General features: G+C 44.7%; 1 protein-coding gene and 1 pseudogene across 1 annotated transcript; both read left to right on the forward strand.

Annotated features, from left to right (window-relative positions):
- Nucleotides 1-7,732: 7,732 nt before the first annotated feature.
- Nucleotides 7,733-8,656, forward strand: LOC115457029 (olfactory receptor 5V1-like). Its single transcript, XM_030186453.1, has one exon. The coding sequence runs from the start codon at nt 7,733-7,735 to the stop codon at nt 8,654-8,656; it is 924 nt and encodes a 307-aa protein (XP_030042313.1).
- Nucleotides 8,657-18,218: 9,562 nt separating this feature from the next.
- Nucleotides 18,219-19,138, forward strand: LOC115457030 (annotated as a pseudogene).
- Nucleotides 19,139-22,232: the final 3,094 nt, after the last annotated feature.

The raw sequence follows: 22,232 nt of genomic DNA on the forward strand, positions 1-22,232 counted from the left end.
CCACTACCATAGCCCTTAGGGATGAAGGGGGCACCTAGATATGGGGTTTGTAGTGGGTTTTGGAGGGCTTACATTTACCACCACAAATGTAATAGGTAGGGGGGGATGGGCCTGGGTCCGCCTGCTTGAAGTGCACTGCAGTTCCCCCTAGAACTGCTCCTGGGACCTGCATACTGATCTATTGGAGCTGGGTATGATATTTGAAGCTGGCATAGAGGCTGGACAAAATATTTAATTTTTTTTTCATTGGGGTTAGTGAACACTGGGGGAGTAAGGGGAGGTCATCCTCGATTCGCTCCGGTGGCCATCTGGTTATTAAGGGCACATTTTTGTGGCTTGATCGTAAAAAAAAGGACCAAATAAAGTCGTCCAAGTGTTCGTCAGGGACGCCCTTCTTTTTTCCATTATCGGCCGAGGACACCCATCTCTTAATCACGCCCCAGTCCCGCTTTCGCTATGCCTCCTATACTCCCCTGTGAACTTTGGTCATCCCCGCAACGGAAAGCAGCTGAGGACACCCAAAATCGGCTTTCAATTATACTGATTTGAGCGACCCTGTGAGAAGGACGCCCATCTTCCGATTTGTGTCGAAAGATGTGCGCCCTTCTCTTTCAAAAATAAGCCTGTAAGTCATAAAAAGGTGCTCTGAATCATTAGATGACCACTGGAGGGATTTAGGTTTGACCCCCATACTCACCCAGTGGTCTCTGACCACCTCCCACCCCCTCAAAGATGTGAATGAAACAGTACATACCAACCTCTTTGACAGCTTCAGATGTTATGGCCAGTCCTATTACAGCAGCAAGTAGGTCCCTGGAGTAGCCTAGTGGTCATTGCAGTGCACTGTAGAAAAGGGAACTCAGGACCCTAACCCACTCTAACTGTTATACTAGTGGTAGAAAGTATGAGCCCTCCAAAACCCACCAGAAACCTACTGTACCCAAATATAGGTTGACATTTACATTCACAAGGGCTATTGTAGGGGTGTAAAGTTGAGTACAGTTGATTTTTGGTAGGTTTTGGATGGCTCACCATAAAATATAAAGGGATAATAGTGAGATGTGTACCTGGGACCTTTTATTTGAAGTCCACTGCAGTGGTCCCCTAGGGTGCTCCATAGCAAAAAGTGGCCTGCGATAGTGTAGGCTCGGGTTTTGGGTGCGCACAGAATTCGTTTTCAGCACACCTACCAAAAATATCATTTAAAAATATTTTCCTCGAAAATGCAGGTGTGGCAAAATCAAAATTGCCACGTGCCCATTTTGGGTCTCTGATCTTATCGCCAGCCAAAGACCTAGTGGTAAAGGACCTACGTGCGTCAGATGCCACTTGGTGGGCATCTGCTACGTGTGTCCCAAAAAATAATATATTTTTAGGACGCGCCTAGCAGACCAGCGCCAAAAATGAAATTACCAGAAGAGCCACATGGTAGACAGGTGGTAAGTTCATTTTGGCGCAGCCTTACGTGGCTTAGTAAAAGGGGCCCTAAGAATGCTGGCTCCTCCTCCTATGTCCCAAGGACTTGATTTTGTGTCTTTTTCAGTTGGACCTTTTTTTTCTAAAATGGTCCAAAAAGATAGAAGCACTAAACATAATATATCTAGGAAATATCTGAACAAAAAAGAAAGATGTTTTTCAGGTTTTCTGCAAAACATCCAAAGTCGGATTTGGGCATCATATTGAAAATGCCCATCCGTGTAACTCTGTACGTCTATGTGCTTTGAGATTGAGCACCTATATCAGTCATTTTCCAATTGGAAATACGCTTTATGTGTGCAAATTGCTTCATGAAATGAATCTCTTTTATGTGGCAAAAACTGGGCTTGTTTTGGGTCTCTAACATGACTGTTCTGTTAAAAATAAATTATATGTTTAACCAGTTATCTTAACTCTGTGCTCAGCACATACTGATACTGAGAAGTTATCTTGGAAAAGTCTGCTATATGGTCAGTTGCTATTTGAATCTTTGGATTTTGTAAAGTAACTCTGCAAATAAACACAGGCTTTTGAACCATCAACGTTTGGGGAGCGTGCCAGGTGCCCTTGACCTGGATTGGCCACTGTCGGTGACAGGATGCTGGGCTAGATGGACCTTTGGTCTTTCCCAGTATGGCACTACTTATGTACTAATGTACTTCCTCTTGACTTATTACTTTGCAGAAGGGGTTCTCAAAAGAGCTGAGTGTCTACAGGTGTGGTCTGACCATTGGGCCACCTGAGGCGGGAGCCTCAGGCAGCACTCTTCAGGAGTTTCATCTCGGGGGCGACTTTACAATGTTTAAAAAGGGGTTGGACGGATTCCTAAAGGACAAGTCCATAAACCGCTACTAAACGGACTTGGAAAAATCCAAAATTCCAGGAATAACATGTATAGAATGTTTGTAAGTTTGGGAAGCTTGCCAGGTGCCCTTGGCCTGGATTGGCCGCTGTCGTGGACAGGATGGTGGGCTCGATGGACCCTTGGTCTTTTCCCAGTATGGCATTACTTATGTACTTATATGTACCTCATCACAGTCACATTCCAAACCAGGCAGCAGCTGCAATTCCATACACTGCCCTACTGCAGCGTCCGGCACCCGTCTCTTCCCTCTACTGCGGCCGCCTGAAGTAAATTCCTTGTTCGCTCAGGCAGCCGCAGTGAAAGGTAGAGGCGTATGCCAATGGCAGCAGGGCAGTATATGGGAATCACTGCCGCTGTTGGGTTTGGAATGTCACGATGACGAGGGGGGGGGCATCTCAGCCTGGGGAGGGCGGCATGTTAGCTCCACCTCAGGCAACATCTTACGCTGCGTCCGGCCCTGAGTGCCAAATTCATTCAAACCTTGTTGTACTGTGTGAAGAGTACGGGGGCATGGAGTGGGAAACAGCTAAGGCAGGAGGGAGAAGGTCTCCTTTAGGGTGTCCTAAACCCACACGGGAGGGCAAAGCCCGTAGATTCCAGTCCCCAAGGATCAAACAGGTCAGAGAAAGCAGCTGGTCACCTTCCTCAGAGAAAACAGTGAGACCCAAGGACTACAATTCCCAGCAGCCCTTGAGGGAGATACAGGGTAGAGCCAGGAAGAGTTATCCACACTACCAGTCCCAGAATGCTAAGGGGAGGGAGGAGGATCTGGGAAGGATTAATCAGGTGGATGATGGACAGCTGGAGGAGAGGATTGTAGATGAGTCTATGGATTGGCAACCGGTGGAGAGAGAGAGAGAGAGAGGGAGCATTTGAGAGAAGCCTATGGACATTTCTGCTTTGCCTAGAGTTAAAGGTAGAGAGCTAAAATGGCTGACAGCAGCTTGGTTCTCTGGCCTAATGAAGGGAGGGAAAAGGTGGCTATGTGAGCAGTGAATTAATAAATGAAGGTTTCAACCTGGGTCAAGTGGGAGGTGGTCAGGAGTTGGTGCTGACAGAGAAAGGGTGGGACCCTTACATTCCCTAACCTGCTAGTAGGAGGGGAGTGAAGTGAAGCAAAGGTTGAAACTGAACAAGCTGGATTGTGTAGATTGTGACTGTGTTAAAGGAAAAGAAGGGAAAACCAGAGGACTGTTTCATTTCTGTTTAGAAGCAAGTGTGCTTTTTAACTGGACCAAAGTGGAGGAACCTGGGAGAAAGGGGGGTGAAAGAGCAAAGCTACTCTGTTTCCCTTCCAGGGGCTGAAGGGAGGGAGGGAAGAGAAAGGCAGACTGGGAGAAGGGACTGCCTCAGTGTATAAGTTTGATACAGTTTGGAATCTAGTGAGGAGTCGGGGAAACGCTGAGAGACTTGCCCCACTGTGGAACTATTGTCAAAGGCAGTGGGAAAAAACTAGGGGAGGGCAGCTGGGGAGGGTTCCCGGGAGAGATGGATGCCTGAGCAGCAGGACCAGGCAGCTGCCTAGGTTGGAGCTGGGTGTCTGAGGGGGGCTAAAGCCAGGGAAAGAGAGGAGGCATATTTGACCCCTAGGTGTTGCCTGAGTAGAAGACTGCAAGGCGCAGAGGATTTTGGAGAGAATTACAGAGCATTGTAGATTACAGCTCTCCCTATACCCTGTGGATTACAAACCCACACTGCAAGGCGCAGAGGATTTTGGGGAGAATTGCAGAGCATTGTGGATTACAGCTCTCCCTGTACCCTGTGGATTACAAATCCACACTGCAAGGCGCAGAGGATTTTGGGGAGAATTACAGAGCATTGTGGATTACAGCTCTCCCTGTACCCTGTGGATTACAAACCCACACTGCAAGGCGCAGAGGATTTTGGGGAGAATTACAGAGCATTGTGGATTACAGCTCTCCCTGTACCCTGTGGATTACAAACCCACACTGCAAGGCGCAGAGGATTTTGGGGAGAATTACAGAGCATTGTGGATTACAGCTCTCACTGTACCCTGTGGATTACAAACCCACACTGCAAGGCGCAGAGGATTTTGGGGAGAATTACAGAGCATTGTGGATTACAGCTCTCAGTGTACCCTGTGGATTACAAACCCACACTGCAAGGCGCAGAGGATTTTGGGGAGAATTACAGAGCATTGTGGATTACAGCTCTCACTGTACCCTGTGGATTACAAACCCACACTGCAAGGCGCAGAGGATTTTGGGGAGAATTACAGAGCATTGTGGATTACAGCTCTCACTGTACCCTGTGGATTACAAACCCACACTGCAAGGCGCAGAGGATTTTGGGGAGAATTACAGAGCATTGTGGATTACAGCTCTCACTGTACCCTGTGGATTACAAACCCACACTGCAAGGCGCAGAGGATTTTGGGGAGAAGTACAGAGCATTGTGGATTACAGCTCTCACTGTACCCTGTGGATTACAAACCCACACTGCAAGGCGCAGAGGATTTTGGGAGAAGTGCAGTGCTTTGTGGAACACAACCCTCCCTGCACCCTGTGGATTACAACTGATCCATGCACTATGTTGGCACCGGCCACTTGATTCACCAGAGGTCAGAGCAGTGCCAGTGTCAGATGGACTCGTGTTCTGGCAGGACCAACATATTAATGTGTAAAGTTCTGGCGGCTGTTACCCTTTTCACACTCATTGAATGGCACTTGAGCTATACAGTAAGTCTCATTTGTTCTCACTGATCTATACATAGAGATCAGTTTATAACTTTTGAGTTTGAAATCATTTGATAGTTTGTTTTTACTTGAATCCTCTGTTATTTTGCTATGTGCCAGTGACACATAACAAAAAACATATGAGTTCTAGCCACATATTAATTTGGTTTAACTTAATGAACTCTACAGGAATCAGAGGGATATTATAATAAAACCATCATGCTCTACCTGCCCAGGGAGCAGATCCCAATAGACCTGTTTAGGACTGTGATGACTTCACATCAGGATATTCTTGCAGAGATGCAGAAACCCTTGTTCAGGAAACTGAAAGACTGGAACCTCTGCTGATTCTCCCCAGTGTGATAATTCCTCAGACACAGATTGAAAATGCTGTGTTGGTCAATGTACTTGTATTCTTGGTATGATGTAAGGCTGAAGGATCAATAACCTACTGGATTTAGATAATTTCTGCACTAATTCATCATCAGGTCCTGAGGAACAGTTGATATGAGTCTCCAAGAGGTAAGCTTGAATTTTCTTGCAAAGACAGTTTTGATGGGGAGGGGGAGGGATTGGATGATGGTGGGATTGTTGTGCATAATTAGAAGTGAGATCAGCCATGTACACTCGCATGTTTACAGGATTGAATAATTAAGAAAAATGAGCATATTTAGAAGTGAGATCAGAGAATTGCCAGGTAGACTCACATGCTTACAAGACTGAGGAAGTAAGTAAAAATGCATGCAAATATTTAGTAGTCTGAATTGTGCCCAGAATTTCAATGCCAGCATCTATCTCCATACGGGAACTAAATATCCAAGCAGTCAAGGACTCATAATGGGACAATCATTTAACTCATATAGGACCATTCTGTAACTGAGATCCCTCCTTTACAGACCCGTGTGCATCTAAATTTGCTGAAATCTAGCATGGGAAGATGCCAGTAGGGCACCTAAATCCTATTCTATACCAGTGTGCATAAGTGGAGTAATGCATTAATGCAAGGGGGTGTATGGAAGGTGGCAAATTCATTACTGGAGCATGGGTGGGACATAGACAAGATACCAGGACTGATGCACTGTTTATATGCGTTAATGCTGAGATAATGGGTGGCGGAGCAGGTGGGGGGAAGAGGGGGTGGTGGTTGGGAGGCGTGGATAGGGGAGGGCAGACTTATACGGTCTGTACCAGAGCCGGTGATGGGAGGCGGGACTGGTGGTTGGGAGGCGGGAAATACTGCTGGGCAGACTTATATGGTCTGTGCCCTGAAAAGGACAGGTACAAATTCAAGGTAAGGTATACACATATGAGTTTGTCTTGGGCAGACTGGATGGACCATGCAGGTCTTTTTCTGCCGTCATCTACTATGTAATGACCACTAATGCATACAGGTGCATTAAACACTATTACTTAAGCTTGAGCATAAGCGACATCAAGAATAAAGAGGCATAGACATGGTTGGATCATAGCGACATGTTGCACACAAAATTCATAAATGTTTGGCATGACAGTTGTGTATTATGCTTGTAGTGGATGTTTGGAACATTCCATGGAATAGCGACTCATTGATTTAAGGTAAGTCCGCTCTTGTTTGCTCCTTATTCCAGTGCTCTGGTTACGTGTATGAACTTATGCATTGTTGGTATCAAGCCTTCAAGAAGACAGGCATTTTCTTTTGATTAGTGAGTCCTCTTGAGTATATGGATGTCTATTGAACATCCTTTTGTTTTCATTTGAATTATTTTCTATTAAGAAGTGAAGAAAAATAAAATATAATTAAATTAGTGGGTGCATTCATAGAGAGTATCCATGATGTATAGAGCCACTGTAGTGGTTAGTCTCACTGAAATTTAACTCGGCTGTATGTTCAGCCTATACTGAACTCTCTCTTGTCCCCCCCTTTTAGAAACATTAATACTTGTAGTGGATCTTCCTTAGGGACTGACTTTTTCATTTTTCGGCATGTATTCAATAAGAGCATTTTGGTACCAAGAATTGGTGGACATTCGGGCATATTTTCAAAGCACTTAGCCTTCCAAAGTTCCATAGAAACCTATGGAACTTTGGAAGGCTAAGTGCTTTGAAAATATGCCTCATTGTGTGCAAACAGAATGCCTAATACATGGTGCCCAGTTACACACGTCCTTACCATTTTCAAATCATCACAGTTCAGCCAGATCTATTGCTGGTGTAATTGTGGACACTTAAATGTAAGGCACATCGATACTGGGTTATCCTAGTATTACACATTAGAATCTGGTATTGTAGAATAGACATTCATTGACTGGCATTGGGGCACGTAAATACAGATGTTCCCTTAAAGAATTGCTCACTCAGTAACAAGCTGTTAGTTGCTTTAAATATTGATGGACATGAAGGGAGATCAGGATGACACTGATCATTCTGCTGAGATAATAGATGGTTTAAACCTAGATGGTATAGCAAATATATCAAGATCAAAGCCTGAATTCATGTACATTCACAACCCAGACAGCTCAGTGACACTATCAAAGTTGACCTGTACAGAATTATCAAAGACATGTTTTACTTACATTTGTTCTTAGTTGATTTGGATTACTGGATCAACTGTGTTTTTGGAGTATTTAGTGATATGTTTGATCACATTGATTCCTAATTTCTATCTGTTTTCCTTCATTCTGTCTCTTCTTCTTCCTTGAAGCTCTAAAACAGTGAAATGGTAAATCATTCCAGTGTGACAGAATTCCTGATTCTTGGGTTTCCAGAGTTTCCAGAGCTGCAGCTCCCCCTCTTCATTCTCTTCTCATTCCTCTACCTGATGGCTGTATTGGGGAACCTACTCGTTATCTACATAGTATGTGCTGATCAACACCTCCACATCCCCATGTATTTCTTCCTGGCCAACCTGTCTGTCTTAGACATCTGCTCTTTGACTGCGATTGTGCCAAAAATGTTGGCAATTCTGCTGGCTAAGAACTATGACATATCTTTTTGGGGATGCTTTCTACAGATGTACTGCTATGCGATATGCATAGGTACAGAATTTGCTCTTCTCACTGCCATGTCATATGACCGCTACATTGCAATATACAACCCCTTGCGTTACCTCAACATCATGAATGAGAGGGCATGTGCTGTTCTAGTAGCTGCCTCATGGGTAGTAGGTTTCTTAGATCCATTGCCACACCATATTGTTATATCCCAGTTTCCGTTTTGCGACTCTAATCTAATAAATCACTTCTTCTGTGAAGTTGCAGCAGTGGTGAAACTTTCTTGCTCAGATACCTCAATAATTCAAACTATGAATTATATATTTGGGTTATTTGTAGCCTTCATTCCATTTCTCCTAACCCTGACATCCTACGTGTTTATCATTTCCACCATCCTGAAAATCCGCTCGTCAAAGGGCAAAAGCAAGGCCTTCTCCACCTGTTCATCCCACCTTACTGTCATTCTTTTGGCATATGGGACTATCATAGGAGTGTATATTAACCCTGGGTCAATGGATACTGCAGAACCAAACAAGTTACCTATCGCAATGTATATAGTCACTCTCCCACTGCTGAACCCTCTGATTTATAGTTTGAGAAGCAGAGAGTTAAAAGTGGCCCTGAAAAAAGCCCTCATGAAGACCCACTAAAGACAAATGTATCTTTCCCTGACCATGATAGCAGGTGCTCTAAAGTACTATTGTTGTTATTCCTAATCCCCTCACTGGTCTGCTCACAATGACTCATCAACCATTTTGAATGTTTTACCGCCAGAATGAAACAAAATAAAAACATCCAGGACTATAACTAAGACTTTTTGGGCTATATCTGTTTTCAGAATGACAGGCTTATTTTCGAAAGAGAAGGGAACCCATCTTTCGACACAAATCTGGAGATGGGCTTCCTTCTCTCAGGTTCGCCCAAATCGGCATAATCGAAAGCCGATTTTGGGCGCCCCCAACTGTTTCCTTGTGGCGGGGATGACCAAAGTTCCCGGGGGCGTGTCGGAGGTGTAGCGACGGCAGGACTGGGGCGTGCCTAACAAATGGGTGTCCTCGAGCACTTGGCCGACTTTACTTGGTCCATTTTGTCTTACGACCAAGCCTCAAAAAGGTGCCCGAACTGACCAGATGACCACCGGAGGGAATCGGGGATGACCTCCCCTGACTCCCCCAGTGGTGACTAAACCCCTCCCACCTTGAAAAAAAACAACTTTTTTTGCCAGCCTCAAATATCATACTCAGGTCCATCGCAGCAGTTTGCTGGTCCCGGGGGGGGGGGGGGGGGGGGGGGGGGGGGGGGGGAGTGTCAACTGAGGCATAGCAAAGGCGTCAACGTCCTTCTTTCAGACATTTTGAACATGACAGCCAAACTTCAATTGAGTGGAGTGGAAGACTGGCCTAGAGGTTAGAGCACTGGTCTTGCAATCCAGAGGTGGCCAGTTCAAATCCCACTGCTGCTACATGTGATTCAAAATCCAAATAAATAAATAAAGGGGGTGTCAGAGGCACAGGACATCCTTCTCACAGAAACATCCACGTTTTGGATGTCCTCAACTGCAAAAATATGTCCCTGATGAGCACTTGGACATTTTCACCTGGACTTGTGTTTTTTTTTAAGGTTGTAGATGGCTATTATATACGCAGCTTGTCTGCGTGTATGAAACCATCTTTGGCATGCGCAGAGCAGCCACGCATAACGCCTGGCTGCTCAGCACTGGCTTCCCCTTCTTAGGAAGGAAATCATGTGCAAATGAGCTAACAGCGAGCAGCTCATTTGCATGCGATTTCCTTCATGCATGCCCGTTCCTTTCCGAATTGCTAAGGGATCGGAAGGGAAGGGCTTTTTCCTTTCAGTTAGTGCATCAGTTAGTCCACTGCAGTGCCCCATAGGGTGCCCAGTTGGTGTCCTGGCATGTCAGGGGGACCAGTGCACTACAAATGCTGGCTCCTCCCAAGACCAAATGAGTTGGATTTGGTCATTTTTGAGATGGGCGTCTTGGGTTTCTATTATTCTATTATTATTCTTCTATTATTATTATTATTATTATTATTCTATTATTCCGATCTGACGAAGAAGGGCAACCTTCGAAAGCTAATCAAGAAATGTATTAAGTTATGTCCAATAAAAAAGGTATCATCTTATTTTCTTTTCCATGTTTTATTTTGTTTGATTTCTATTGAAAACCTTAAGAGTGGACTAACACGGCTACCACACTCCTCTACTTATTATGGCCAAAAACCGGGACGACCATCTCAACATTTATGTTGACCATCTCTAAGGTTGACCTAAATGTGGAGATTTGAGCGTCCCCGACCGTATTATCGAAACGAAAGATGGCCGCCCATCTTGTTTCGATAATACGGGTTTCCCCGCCCCTTTGCGGGAACGTCCTGCAAGGATGCCCTCAGGAAAACTTGGGTGCCCTATCGATTATGCGCCTCCACATCATTAAAAGGTGCCCTGAATCACTAGATAATCAATAGAGGGATTAAGGTATGACCCCCCCCCCCCCATACTCACCCAGTGGTCTCTGACCACCTACTACTACTACTACTTAACATTTCTAGAGCACTACTAGGGTTACGCAGCGCTGTACAAATTAACAAGGAAGGACGGTCCCTGCTCAAAGGAGCTTACAATCTAAAGGATGAAATGTCAAGTTGGGGCAGTCTAGATTTCCTGAGTAGAGGTGTAGTGGTTAAGTGCCGAAGGCGACATTGAAGAGGTGGGTTTTGAGCAATGATTTGAAGATGGGCAGGGAGGGGGCCTGGCGTATGGGCTCAGGGAGTTTGTTCCAAGCATGGGGTGAGGCAGAAAGGGCGGAGCCTGGAGTTGGCGGTGGTGGAGAAGGGTACTGAACGGAGGGATTTGTCTTGAGAGCGGAGGTTACGGGTAGGAACGTAAGGGGAGATGAGGGTAGAGAGGTAGGGAGGGGCTGCAGATCGAGTGCATTTGTAGGTTAGTAGCAGAAGCTTGAACTGTATGCGGTACCTGATTGGAAGCCAGTGAAGTGAGGAGAGGGATGATATGAGTATATCGGTCCAGGCGGAACATAAGACGTGCAGCAGAGTTCTGAACGGATTGGAGGGGGGATAGATGGCTAAGTGGGAGACCAGTGAGGAGTAGGTTGCAGTAGTCAAGGCGAGAGGTAATGAGAGAGTGAATGAGAGTTCGGGTGGTGTGCTCAGAGAGGAAAGGGCGAATTTTGCTAATGTTATAGAGGAAGAAGCGACAGGTCTTGGCTATCTGCTGGATATGCGCAGAGAAGGAGAGGGAGGAGTCAAAGATGACACCGAGGTTGCGGGCAGATGAGACGAGGACGATGAGGGTGTTACCAACTGAGATAGAGAGTGGAGGGAGATGTAAATGAAACAGTACGTACCAGCCTCTATGACAGCTTCAGATGTTATGGCCAGTCCTATTACAGCAGCAAGTAGGTCCCTGGAGTAGCCGAGTGGTCATTGCAGTGCACTGTAGAAAACGGAACCAGGACCCTAACCCACTCTAACTGTTATACTAGTGGTGGAAAGTATGAGCCCTCCAAAACCCACCAGAAACCTACTGTACCCAAATATAGGTTGACATTTACATTCACAAGGGCTATTGTAGGGGTGTAAAGTTGAGTACAGTGGGGTTTTGGTAGGTTTTGGTGGGCTCACCATAAAATATAAAGGGATAATAGTGAGATGTGTACCTGGGACCTTTTATTTGAAGTCCACTGCAGTGGTCCCCTAGGGTGCTCCACTGCTTTGCTGGGATGTCTTTGTGCCAAGGCTACTAAGGGCCCCTTTTACTAAGTCATAGCAAAAAGTGGCCTGCGGTAGTGTAGGCTCGGGTTTTGGGTGCGCACAGAATTCGTTTTCAGCACACCTACCAAAAATATCATTTAAAAATATTTTCCTCGAAAATGCAGGTGTGGCAAAATCAAAATTGCCACGTGCCCATTTTGGGTCTCTGATCTTATCGCCAGCCAAAGACCTAGTGGTAAAGGACCTACGTGCGTCAGATGCCACTTGGTGGGCATCTGCTATGTGTGTCCCAAAAAATAATATATTTTTAGGACGCGCCTAGCAGACCAGCGCCCAAAATGAAATTACCAGAAGAGCCACATGGTAGTCAGGTGGTAAGTTCATTTTGGCGCAGCCTTACGTGGCTTAGTAAAAGGGGCCCTGAGAATGCTGGCTCCTCCTCCTATGTCCCAAGGACTTGATTTTGTGTCTTTTTCAGTTGGACCTTTTTTTTCTAAAATGGTCCAAAAAGATAGAAGCACTAAACATAATATATCTAGGAAATAACTGAACAAAAAAGAAAGATGTTTTTCAGGTTTTCTGCAAAACATTCAAACTCAGATTTGGACATCATATTGAAAATGCCCATTCAGGTAACTCTGTATGACTATGTCCTTTGAAATTGAGCACCTATATCAGTCATTTTCCAATTGGAAATACGCTTTATGTGTGCAAATTGCTTCATAAAATGATTCTCTTTTATGTGGTAAAAGCTGGGCTTGTTTTGGGTCTCTAACATGACTGTTCTGTTAAAAATAAATTATATGTTTAACCAGTTATCTTAACTCTGTGCTCAGCACATACTGATACTGAGAAGTTATCTTGGAAAAGTCTGCTATATGGTCAGTTGCTATTTGAATCTTTGGATTTTGTAAAGTAACTCTGCAAATAAACACAAGCTTTTGAATCATCAATGCACTTCTCTTGACTTATTACTTTGCAGCAGGGGATCTCAGAAGAGCTGAGTGCCTATAGGTGTGGTCTGACCATTAGGCCACCTGAGGTGGGGGCCTCAGGCAGCACTCTTCAGGAGTTCCATCTCCGTGGGGGTGGGGGGCGACTTTACAATGTTTTACCTCATCACAGTCACATTCCAAACCAGGCAGCAGCTGCAATTCCATACACTGCCCTACTGCTGCTTCCGGCACCCCGCCTGTTCCCTCTACTGCGGCCGCCTGAAGTAAATTCCTTGTTCGCTCAGGCAGCCGCAGTGAAAGGTAGAGGCGTATGCCAATGGCAGCAGGGCAGTATATAGGAATCACTGCCGCTGTTGGGTTTGGAATGTCACCATGACGAGGGGGGGGGGGGGCGGCATCTCAGCCTGGGGAGGGCGGCATGTTAGCTCCACCTCAGGCAACATCTTACGCTGCGTCCGGCCCTGAGAGCCAAATTCATTCAAACCTTGTTGTACTGTGTGAAGAGTACGGGGGCATGGAGTGGGAAACAGCTAAGGCAGGAGGGAGAAGGTCTCCTTTAGGGTGTCCTAAACCCACACAGGAGGGCAAAGCCCGTAGATTCCGGTCCCCAAGGATCAAACAGGTCAGAGAAAGCAGCTGGTCACCTTCCTCAGAGAAAACAGTGAGACCCAAGGACTACAATTCCCAGCAGCCCTTGAGGGAGATACAGGGTAGAGCCAGGAAGAGTTATCCACACTACCAGTCCCAGAATGCTAAGGGGAGGGAGGAGGGTCTGGGAAGGATTAATCAGGTGGATGATGGACAGCTGGAGGAGAGGATTGTAGATGAGTCTATGGATTGGCAACCGGTGGAGAGAGAGAGAGAGGGAAGCATTTGAGAGAAGCCTATGGACATTTCTGCTTTGGCTACAGTTAAAGGTAGAGAGCTAAAATGGCTGACAGCAGCTTGGTTCTCTGGCCTAATGAAGGGAGGGAAAAGGTGGCTATGTGAGCAGTGAATTAATAAATGAAGGTTTCAACCTGGGTCAAGTGGGAGGTGGTCAGGAGTTGGTGCTGACAGAGAAAGGGTGGGACCCTTACATTACCTAACCTGCTAGTAGGAAGTGAGTGAAGCAAAGTTGAAGCTGAACAAGCTGGATTGTGACTGTGTTAAAGGAAAACAAGGGAAACCCAGAGGACTGTTTCTTTTCTGTTTAGAAGCAAGTGTGCTCTTTAACTGGACCAAGGTGGAGGAACCTGGAAGAAAGGGGGGTGAAAGAGCACAGCTACTCTGTTTCCCTTACAGGGGCTGAAGGGAGGGAGGGAAGAGAAAGGCAGACTGGGAGAAGGGACTGCCTCAGTCTCTAAGTTTGATACAGTTTGGAATCTAGTGAGGACTCGGGGAAACGCTGAGAGATTCTCCCCACTGTGGAACTATTGTCACAGGCAGTGGCAAAAACTAGGGGAGGGCAGCTGGGGAGGGTTCCCGGAAGAGATCGATGCCTGAGCAGCAGGACCAGGCAGCTGCCTAGGTTGGAGCTGGGTGTTTGAGGGGGGCTAAAGCCAGGGAAGGAGAGGAGGCATATTTGACCCCCGGGTGTTGCCTGAGTAGAAGACTGCAAGGCGCAGAGGATTTTGGGGAGAATTACAGAGCATTGTGGATTACAGCTCTCCCTGTACCCTGTGGATTACAAACCCACACTGCAAGGCGCAGAGGATTTTGGGGAGAATTACAGAGCATTGTGGATTACAGCTCTCCCTGTACCCTGTGGATTACAAACCCACACTGCAAGGCGCAGAGGATTTTGGGGAGAATTACAGAGCATTGTGGATTACAGCTCTCCCTGTACCCTGTGGATTACAAACCCACACTGCAAGGCGCAGAGGATTTTGGGGAGAATTACAGAGCATTGTGGATTACAGCTCTCCCTGTACCCTGTGGATTACAAACACACACACTGCAAGGCGCAGAGGATTTTGGGGAGAATTACAGAGCATTGTGGATTACAGCTCTCCCTGTACCCTGTGGATTACAAACCCACACTGCAAGGCGCAGAGGATTTTGGGGAGAATTACAGAGCATTGTGGATTACAGCTCTCCCTGTACCCTGTGGATTACAAACCCACACTGCAAGGCGCAGAGGATTTTGGGGAGAATTACAGAGCATTGTGGATTACAGCTCTCCCTGTACCCTGTGGATTACAAACCCACACTGCAAGGCGCAGAGGATTTTGGGGAGAATTACAGAGCATTGTGGATTACAGCTCTCCCTGTACCCTGTGGATTACAAACCCACACACTGCAAGGCGCAGAGGATTTTGGGGAGAATTACAGAGCATTGTGGATTACAGCTCTCCCTGTACCCTGTGGATTACAAACCCACACTGAAAGGCGCAGAGGATTTTGGGGAGAATTACAGAGCATTGTGGATTACAGCTCTCCCTGTACCCTGTGGATTACAAACCCACACTGCAAGGCGCAGAGGATTTTGGGGAGAATTACAGAGCATTGTGGATTACAGCTCTCCCTGTACCCTGTGGATTACAAACCCACACTGCAAGGCGCAGAGGATTTTGGGGAGAATTACAGAGCATTGTGGATTACAGCTCTCCCTGTACCCTGTGGATTACAAACCCACACTGCATGGCGCAGAGGATTTTGGGGAGAATTACAGAGCATTGTGGATTACAGCTCTCCCTGTACCATGTGGATTACAAACCCACACACTGCAAGGCGCAGAGGATTTTGGGGAGAATTACAGAGCATTGTGGATTACAGCTCTCCCTGTACCCTGTGGATTACAAACCCACACACTGCAAGGCGCAGAGGATTTTGGGGAGAATTGCAGAGCATTGTGGATTACAGCTCTCCCTGTACCCTGTGGATTACAAACCCACACACTGCAAGGCGCAGAGGATTTTGGGGAGAAGTGCAGAGCTTTGTGGAATACAACCCTCCCTGCACCCTGTGGATTACAACTGATCCATGCACTATGTTGGCACCGGCCACTTGATTCACCAGAGGTCAGAGCAGTGCCAGATGGACTCGTGTTCTGGCAGGACCAACATATTAATGTGTAAAGCTCTGGCTATTGTTACCCTTTTCACACTCATTGAATGGCAGTTGAGATATAAGTCTCATTAGTTCTCACTGATCTATACATAGAGATCAGTTTATAACTTTTGAGTTAGAAATCATTTGATAGTTTTTTTTTTTTTTTTACTTGTTTCCTCTGTTTTTCTGCTATTTGCCAGTCACACATAACAAAAACATCTGAGTTCTAGCCACATATTAATTTGGTTTAACCTAATGAACTGTACAGGAATCAGAGGGATATTATAATTTTTTATCATCTTTATTTTTATTAGTATTTGTGTATTTTAACAGAATAATAAAAACATTTAAATTTTTAAGATTCTGAAAAACACATCATGGTCTACCTGCCCAGGGAGCAGATCCCAATAGACCTGTTTAGGACTGTGATGACTTCACATAGCATCAGGATATTCTTGCATAGATGCAGAAACCCTTGTTCAGGAAAGTGAAAGATTGGAACCTATGCTGATTCTCCCCAGTGTGATCATTCCTCAGACACAGATTGAAAATGCTGTGTTGGCTCAATGTACTTGTATTCTTGGTATGATGTAAGGCCGAAGGATATATAACCTACTGGATATAGATAATTTCTGCGCTAAGTCATCATCGGGTCCTGAGAAACTCTTGATATGAGCCTACAAGAGGTAAGCTTGAATTTTCTTGCAAATACAGTTTTGATGGGGAGGGGGAGGGATTGGATGATGGTGGGATTGTTGTGCATAATTAGAAGTGAGATCAGCCAGGTAGACTCGCATGCTTACAAGACTGAGGAAGTAAGTAAAAATGCATGAAAATATTTAGTAGGCTGAATTGTGCCCAGAATTTCAATGCCAGCAGCTATCTCCATACTGGAACTAAATATCCAAGCAGTCAAGGACTAATAATGGGACAATCATTTAACACATATAGGACCATTCTGTAACTGAGATCCTTCCTTTACAGACCCGTATGCATCTAAATTTGCTGAATTCTAGCTTGGGAAGATGCAAGTAGGGCACCTAAATCCTATTCTGTAACAGTGTGCATAAGTGGAATAATGCATTAATGCAAGAGGGTGTATGGAAGGGGGCAAACTCATTGGTGGGACATAGACATGTCTCCTTCTTACACAATATAGGAGATAACGCTATAAAATTCTATTACAAGATACCAGGACTGATGCACTGTTTATATGCATTAATGCTGAGATAGAGCTATTGCATACAGGTGCATTAAACACTATTACTTAAGCTTGAGCATAAGCGACATCATGAATAAATGCAAGAGGCATAGATATGGTTGGTTCATAGGGACATGTTGCACGCAAAATTCATAAACGTTTGGCATGACAGTTGTGTATTATGCTTGTAGTGGATGTTTGGAACATTCCATGGAATAGCGACTCATTGATTTAACGTAAGTCTGCTCTTGTTTGCTCCTTATTCCAGTGCTCTGGTTACGTGTATGAACTTATGCATTGTTGGTATCAAGCCTTCAAGAAGATAAGCATTTTCCCTTGATAGGTGACTCCTCTTGAGTATATGGATGCCTATTGAACATCCTTTTGTTTTGATTTGAATTATTTTCTATTAAGAAGTGAAGAAAAATAAAATATAATTAAATTAACGGGTGCATTCATAGAGAGTATCCATGATGTATAGAGCCATTGTTGTGGTTAGTCTCACTGAAATTTAACTCGGCTGTATGTTCAGCCTATACTGAACTCTCTGTCCCCCCTTTTAGAAACATTAATACTTGTAGTGGATCTTCCTTAGGCATCTGATATATATTTTCACGACTGACTTGGCATGTATTCTATAAGAGCATTTTGGTACCAAAAATTGGTGGTCATTGTGTGCAAACAGAATGCCTAATACGTGGTGCCCAGTTACACACGTCCTTACCATTTTCAAATTATCATAGTTCAGCCAGATCTATTGCTGGTGTAATTGTGGACACTTAAATGTAAGGCACATCGATACTGGGTTATCCTAGTATTACACATTGGAATCTGGTATTGTAGAATAGACATTCATTGAATGGCATTGGGGCACGTAAATACAGATGTTCCCTTAAAGAATTGCTCGCTCAGTAACAAGCTGTTAGTTGCTTTAAATATTGATGGACATGAAGGGAGATCAGGATGACACTGATCATTCTGCTGAGATAATAGATGTTTTAAACCTAGATGGTATAGCAAATATATCAAGATCGAAGCCTGAATTCATGTACATTCACAACCCAGACAGCTCAGTGACACTATCAAAGCTGACCTCTACAGAATTATAAAAAACATGTTTTACATGCATTTGTTCTTAGTTGATCTGGTTTAGTTCATCAGTGTTTTTGGAGTATTTAGTGATATGTTTGGTCACATTGATTCCTAATTTCTATCTGTTTTCCTTCAGTCTGTCTCTTCTTCTTCCTTGAAGCTTTAAAACAGTGAAATGATGAATCATTCCAGTGTGACAGAATTCCTGATTCTTGGGTTCCCTGAGTTTCCAGAGCTGCAGCTTCATCTCTTCATTCTCTTCTCATTCCTCTACCTGATGGCTATGTTGGGGAACCTCCTCGTTATCTACATAGTATGTGCTGATCGACACCTCCACATCCCCATGTATTTCTTCCTGGCCAACCTTTCTGCCTTAGATATCTGTTCTTTGACTACCATTGTGCCAAAAATGTTGGCAATTCTGCTGGCTAAGAACTATGACATATCTTTTGGGGGATGCTTTCTACAGATGTACTGCTATGTGATATGCATAGGTACAGAATTTTCTCTTCTCACTGCCATGTCATATGACCGTTACATTGCAATATGCAACCCCTTGCGTTATCTCAACATCATGAATAAGAGGGTGTGTGCTGTTCTAATAGCTGCCTCATGGGTAGTAGGTTTGTTAGATCCACTGCCACACCATATTGTTATATCCCAGTTTACTTTTGTGACTCTAATGTAATAAATCACTTCTTCTGTGAAATTGCAGCAGTGGTGAAGCTTTCTTGCTCAGATACCTCAATAATTCAAACTATGAATTATATACTAGGGTTATTTGAAATCTTCATGCCATTTCTCCTAACCCTGACATCCTATGTGTTTATCATTTCCACCATCCTGAAAATCCGCTCTTCAAAGGGCAAAAGAAAGGCATTCTCCACCTGTTCTTCCCACCTTACAGTCATTCTTCTGGCATATGGGACTATCATAGGAGTGTATATGAGCCCTGGGGCAATGGATACTGCAGATCCAAACAAGTTACCTATCGCAATGTATATAGTCACTCTCCCACTGCTAAACCCTCTGATTTATAGTTTGAGAAGCAGAGAGTTAAAAGAGGCCCTGAAAAAAGCCCTCATGAAGACCCACTAAAGACAAATGTATCTTGTAGGTGCTCTAAAGTACTATTGAACTTATTCCTAATTCCCTCTCTGGTCTGCTCACAATGACTCAGCAACTATTTTGGATGTTTTTCTGCCAGAATGAAACAAAATAAAAACACCCAGGGCTAGATCTGTTTTCAGAATGACAGGAAGGGGAATAATTGAACGGGGTGCCCAAGTTTTCCTGAGGACGTCTTCGCAGGACATCCCCGCGAAGAGGCGGGGAAACCCGTATTATCCAAACAAGATGGGCATCCATCTTTCGTTTTGATAATACAGTCTGGGACGCCCAAATCTCTACATTTAGGTCGACCTTAGAGATGGTCGTCCCTAATTTTCGGCGATAATGGAAACCAAGGATGCCCATCTCAGTAACAACCAAATTGAAACCATTTGGTCGTGGGAAGAGCCAGCATTCGTAGTGCACTGGTCCCTCTGACATGCCAGGACACCAACTGGGCACCCTAGGGGACACTGCAGTGGACTTCAGAAAAAGCTCCCAGGGTGCATAGCTCTCTTACCTTGTGTGTTGTGCCCCCCCAATCCCCACAACCCCACTCCCCACAACTGTACACCACTACCATAGCCCTTAGGGATGAAGGGGGGCACCTAGATGTGGGTACAGTGGGTTTGTGGTGGGTTTTGGAGGACTCACATTTACCACCAAAATTGTTATTTATTTATTTATTTGTTGCATTTGTATCCCACATTTTCCCACCCATTTGCAGGCTCAATGTGGCTTACAATGTTCCGTCATGGCATTCGCCATTTCAGAATAAAAGTTACAATTGGTGGAACATAAAGAACATGGATGAATAAATAGTATTAAGCAGTCAGTTATAAAAAGAAAACGTTCTGAATATCAAATAAGTGGTGATGCATTATAGTTCTTATTATGGATCATTGTGGTATGCCTTGTTGACGAGAGAAGTCTTCAGAGATTTACGATAGTTGATTAGGTTGTAAATTGTTTTGAAGTTAATTGGCAGTGTAATAGGTAGGGGGGATATGCCTGGGTCTGCTTGCCTGAAGTGCACTGCAGAACCCCCTAGAACTGCTCCTGGGACCTGCATACTGCTGTCATGGAGCTGGGTATGAAATTTGAGGCTGGCATAGAGGCTGGAAAAAATATGTTAAATTCTTTTTGAGGGTGGGAGGGGGTTAGTGACCACTGGGGGAGTAAGGGGAGGTCATCCTCGTTTCGCTCCGGTGGTCATCTGGTCATTTAGGGCACATTTTTGTGGCTTGGTCGTAAAAAAAAAAAAAAACCAAGTAAAGTCGTCCAACTGTTCGTCAAGGGACACCCTTCTTTTTTCCATTATCGGCTGAGGACGCCCATGTGTTAATCACACCCCAGTCCCGCCTTCGCTATGCTTCCGACACGCCCCCGTGAACTTCGGTCATCCCCACAACGGAAAGCAGTTGTGGACGCCAAAAAAGGCTTTTGATTATGCCGATATGGGCGACCCTGTGAGAAGGACGCCCATCTTCCGATTTGTGTCGAAAGATGTGCGCCCTTCTCTTTCGAAAATAAGCCTGTAAGTCATAAAAAGGTGCCCTGAATCACTAGATGACCACTGGAGGGATTGAGGTATGACCCCCATACTCACCCAGTGGTCTCTGACCACCTCCCACCCCCTCAAAAATATGAATGAAACAGTACATACCATCCTTTATGAGAGCTTCAGATGTTATGGCCAGTCCTGTTACAGCAGCAAGTAGGTCCCTGGAGTAGCATAGTGGCCATTGCAGTGCACTGTAGAAAAGGGAACCCAGGACCCTAACCCACTCTAACTGTTATACTAGTGGTGGAAAGTATGAGCCCTCGAAAACCCACCAGAAACCTACTGTACCCAAATATAGGTTGACAGTTACATTCACAAGGACTATTGTAGGGGTGTAAAGTTGAGTACAGTGGGGTTTTGGTAGGTCTTGGAGGTCTCACCATAAAATTATAAAGGGATAATAGTGAGATGTGTACCTGGGACCTTTTATTTAAAGTCCGCTGCAGTGGTCCCCTAGGGTGCTCCACTGCTTTGCTGGGATGTCTTTGTGCCAAGGCTACTAAGGGCCCCTTTTACTAAGTCAGAGCAAAAAGTGGCCTGCGGTAGTGTAGGCTCGGGGTTTGGGTGTGCACGGAATTATTTTTTAGCGCACCTACCAAAAATGTGTTTTTAAAACATTTTCCTCGAAAATGCAGATGCGGCAAAATCAAAATTGCCGCGTGCCCATTTTGGGTCTCTGATCGTACCGCCAGCCATAGACCTAGTGGTAAAGGATTTGGGTGTTAAGGACCTACGTGCGTCAGATGTCACTTGGCGGGCATCTGCTACGTGCATCCAAAAATAAAAAATATATATGTTTTTTAAGACGCGCGTAGCAGACCAGCGCCAAAAATGAAATTACCAGAAGAGCCACGCGGTAGTCAGGTGGTAAGTCCATTCTGGTGGAGCCTTACTCGGCTTAGTAAAAAGGGCCCTAAGAATTCTGGCTCCTCCTATGTCCCAAGGGCTTGATTTTGTGTGTTTTTCACTTGGACCTTTTTTTTTTTTCTAAAATTGTCCAAAAAGATAGAAGCACTAAACATAATATATCTAGGAAATATCTGAACAAAAAAGAGAGATGTTTTTCAGGTTTTCTGCAAAACATCCAAACTCAGATTTGGACATCATATTGAAAATGCCCATCCGTGTAACTCTGTACGTCTATGTGCTTTGAAAATGAGCACCTCTTTCAGTCATTTTCCAATTGGAAATATGCTTTATGTGTGCAAATTGCTTTATTAAATGATTCTCTTTTATGTGGTAAAAGCTGGGCTTGTTTTGGGTCTCTAACATGACTGATCTGTAAAAAATATATATATATGTTTAACCAGTTATCTTAACTCTGTGCTCAACACATACCGATACTGAGAAATTATCTTGGAAAAGTCTGCTATATGTTCAGTTGCTATTTGAATCTTTTGATTTTGTAAAGTAACTCTCTGCAAATAAACACAGGCTTTTGAATCATCAATGCACTTCCTCTTGACTTATTACTTTGCAGAAGGGGTTCTCAAAAGAACTGAGTGCCAACAGGTGTGG

This window comes from Microcaecilia unicolor, chromosome 14, assembly GCF_901765095.1.
Source record: "Microcaecilia unicolor chromosome 14, aMicUni1.1, whole genome shotgun sequence".
In the NCBI taxonomy this organism is placed as follows: Eukaryota; Metazoa; Chordata; class Amphibia; order Gymnophiona; family Siphonopidae; genus Microcaecilia; species Microcaecilia unicolor.